The following is a 3579-nucleotide window of genomic DNA, read 5'->3' as shown; positions in this document are numbered from 1 at the left end:
GAGACAAATTCTTGATGCTATTTATTTCAGCAAGAGCAAAGAAATTACCAATAATTGCAGATGCCAAATTGGAGTTTCAGAACAAAACAAGAGAACATTAATGACCAAACAAATTAACACCCAACTTAGAGGAAGACATGATGATGATTAAGAAGTAATCAATCTCTTTTTCACTCATTTCATTTTCACTTTTCATTTTTTTAATCTTATTTCAATCTTATTATTTATTTTTAAGTTCAACTTCAAAAATATTTCTTGTTTTTTAAGAAAATTAAGAATTCTGAATAAATAAAACGACTCAAAAATGAATAAAATAATCAAATTCACCAATACTGATTTATGTTGAATTGATAAATCAGTATTGGTGAATTTGATTATTTTATTCATTCACCAATACTGATTTATGTTGAATTGATAAATGAAAGTACTTCCCCACTATAGAAAAGTCTATTTAAACATTCAAAAAAAGAAAAAGGTTTAGTAGTATTTTTAATAGAATGATTATGTAAAAATTTTAATCAAGTAAATTTCATTTTTGTAGATTAAAGATGTTGTTAATACTAAATTTGTAATAAACAAATTGTTTTTATAAAAACAGACTAGAAAAAAAGAAATGGGAAATACACACAGTTCACCAACAAATCGTTCCATACTTCAAATAAAATATCAAAGTATTGAACAACTTGAGAATGAGCTGAACCAAAAAGATATTAAGTTTGAACAATTAATGAATATTAAAATAAATAATAACAAATAACTTAGAGGTGTAACTGTATTTATTGGAATTGACTATACGTCGAGCAATGTTGAATCGGGAAAAAGAACTTATGGAGGAAAAAATCTTCATTTGATAAGTGAAGGATTAAATCCATATCAAGAAGTGATTTCTATCATTTCAAAATATTTCAAAAAGTATACTAAAGAGATTTATTTGTACTCATTCGGTGATTCTATATCACGAGGGACCTCAACATGTAATATGAACCAGAAAGGTGAATCATTCCAGACTTATGAAGAAGTTCTAGAAACATACAAAATTACAACTCCTTTAGTTACATTATCTGGACCAACTAACATCTCGCCATTAATTGAAAAAGCAATTGAAAAAAAAAATCAAACACAAAACAAAACTGTCGTCATTTTGTTTGTTTTGTTTATAATTATTAGAAGAAGACAAAAATCACCAATAGATTATGTGATGGACAAGTAACTGATAATAAGACTACAATTAAAACTATTAAAAAGGCATCTGGAAGTGGGATTGAAGTTATCTGTATTGGAATCGGAGATGGGCCATTCGAGACATTTAGAAATGAAATTACTGAAAACAGTCAAAATTTCCATTTTATTGAATATTCAACTCTAAGTGAAATGTTCAAAGAAGAAAAAGAAGAGAAAATGGGAATTGCTACATTGCAGTATTTGGTCAATTTACAAAACTAATTGACTAAGTTTTTTGTTCAACCAAGACAAATATTACTACTTCATTTTGTAAAGAAGAGTAAAAAGGAAAGACTAAAAAAACAAGAAAATAGTGAGTAAGAGCAGAGTTAGTTATTTGTTTTATTGTTAGTAGTACTTATAATTTTTCGTAAAATACCTGAAATATTAAAAGAAAACAAGTGAATCAATCAAGTAAGTTAAAAAAGAAAATAAGACAATAACACTTCATATTTCTATCTAGTGAATAACTCACAAGTGGTAGTAATATTAATAACACTGAGAATAACTGTACTGAAGAAGATAATAAAAGCAAAGGACATATTGAGATGGAAGCATTTGAAGTAAATGAAGGATATGTAGAAGAAGAGATTGAACCATTACATAAGAAACATCCTAATTGTTGTCAAATTGCTTTTATGCAAAGGGCACCAAAATACATTAGAAAAGGAAGTTTAAGTGTTAAAGAAATTGGTCAATTACCACATACACTTGATATTGAAATGACTCATAAAAAAAATTACAAAATGTTGGGAAAAAGAAAAAGAAAAGCATCCTAAAAGTCCATCATTATTAAGAACATTATTCAGAATGGAATGGGGTCATTTCTTGATTTGTTTTATTGCAATTTTAATTTCTCAACTTTCAACATTAGTTATTCCTGCTATTATTCAATTTATGGTAGAATGGGTTGCTGAAGATGAACCAGAAACATGGAAAGGAGTAGTGTATTTGATTGTTATTGCATTTATGCAAATTCTAACATCATTTTGTTTTCAGTTATCAATTAAATGGATTTTTGTGTTGTCATTAAGACTTAGAAATGGATTAATTTCTATGATTTATGAAAAGTCATTAAAATTAAATTCAGCATCAATAGAAGAAACAGGCAAGTTAGTTAACTTAATGTCAAATGATGCAATGCTTTTTGTTGAACAATTACCATTAGTTATTACTGGGTCATGTGCACCAATATTATTTTTAGTAGTATGTATAATTCTTCTTTGTATTATTACATATTGGGCTTTTATTCCAATTGGAGTCTGTTTATTATTTGTATGTGTTAATATGTTATCAGGTAAAATGATTGGATTTTTCTTCCGTAAAACACAAAGCGCTACTGATAAACGATTAAACTTTTTAGGAGAGATTTTAAGAAGTATTAAATTTATTAAATACAATGCTTGGGAAGAACCACTTCATAAAAGATTAAGGAAATTAAGAACAAAGGAATTATGGTGTATGGGAGGTACAATGTCAGCACGATCATCGTTAGTTACATTAATGTTAGAACTATCACCATTCATGGCATTTATATTATATCTTGTTTATATTCAAATTGACTATCATTTAGAAGTTGGGAAAGTTTTTACTTGTATTGCTTATTTTAATGCAATTAGAAGACCATTTATGAATTTTGGATACTTTGTTTCATGTGTAACAACATTTAAAGTTGCTATTGGAAGACTCAAGAATTTTTCTTGACACCAGAACTTCAACCACAAGATAGAACATCAGCACCAAATTCAGAATATGCAATTAATATGAAAAATGTTAATTATAATTTCCCTAATGGAGAAACAGCATTTAGTTGTGATGAATTAAAAATTAAGAAAGGAGAATTAGTATGTGTTTTAGGTAGTGTTGGAAGTGGAAAGTCATCATTTTTATTATCAATATTAGGAGAATTAGAACAAAGTAAAGGAGAAACAATTATTAGTGGAAATATTACATATGCATCACAAACACCATGGTTAATGAATACTACAGTAAGAGAAAATATCTGTTTCTTAGAGAAATTTAATAGAGAAAAGTATAATAATGCATGTACATGTGCATGTTTAAATAGAGATTTACAAATATTAAGAGGAGGTGATATGTATGAAGTTGCAGAAAGAGGAGCTAATTTATCTGGTGGACAAAGACAACGTATTTCTATTGCAAGAGCATTATACAACTCAAAAGATATTGTTATTTTTGATGATCCATTATCAGCAGTTGATTTTCAAGTTGGATCATTTATTTTTGAACATGCAATGGAAGAATTGTTAGGAAATAAAACACGAATTATTGTCACAAATCAAACATATTTTATTGATAAAGCAGATAGAAAATTATTGTTATTGAAGATAAGAAAAT

At 27.2% G+C, this 3579-nt stretch overlaps 3 protein-coding genes across 3 annotated transcripts, besides 1 other annotated feature; all 3 read left to right on the top strand.

The window, feature by feature from the left end:
* Positions 1-613: 613 nt before the first annotated feature.
* On the top strand, positions 614-1443 carry EDI_296030 (copine, putative; the record flags this gene model as incomplete). Its single annotated transcript, XM_001736451.1, has 3 exons — positions 614-714; positions 763-1143; positions 1191-1443. The coding sequence occupies 3 exons, from the start codon at positions 614-616 to the stop codon at positions 1441-1443; spliced, it is 735 nt and encodes a 244-aa protein (XP_001736503.1).
* Positions 723-750: a sequence feature (AT_rich).
* A 326-nt stretch (positions 1444-1769) lies between the features above and the next one.
* Positions 1770-2925, top strand: EDI_296020 (ATP-binding cassette transporter, putative; the record flags this gene model as incomplete). The annotated part of the gene is made up of 2 exons (XM_001736450.1): positions 1770-1969; positions 2019-2925. 2 exons carry the CDS (start codon positions 1770-1772, stop codon positions 2923-2925), a joined length of 1107 nt encoding a protein of 368 aa, XP_001736502.1.
* Positions 2926-2984: 59 nt separating this feature from the next.
* On the top strand, positions 2985-3579 carry EDI_296010 (multidrug resistance-associated protein, putative; the record flags this gene model as incomplete). Its single annotated transcript, XM_001736449.1, has 1 exon — positions 2985-3579. A coding segment is annotated over one exon (595 nt), but the record flags the coding sequence as incomplete, so codon positions are not given.

This window comes from Entamoeba dispar, genomic scaffold (assembly GCF_000209125.1).
Source record: "Entamoeba dispar SAW760 scf_1105229459861 genomic scaffold, whole genome shotgun sequence".
Taxonomy (NCBI): Eukaryota; Evosea; order Mastigamoebida; family Endamoebidae; genus Entamoeba; species Entamoeba dispar.
This window is presented reverse-complemented; position numbering and strand designations above follow the sequence as displayed.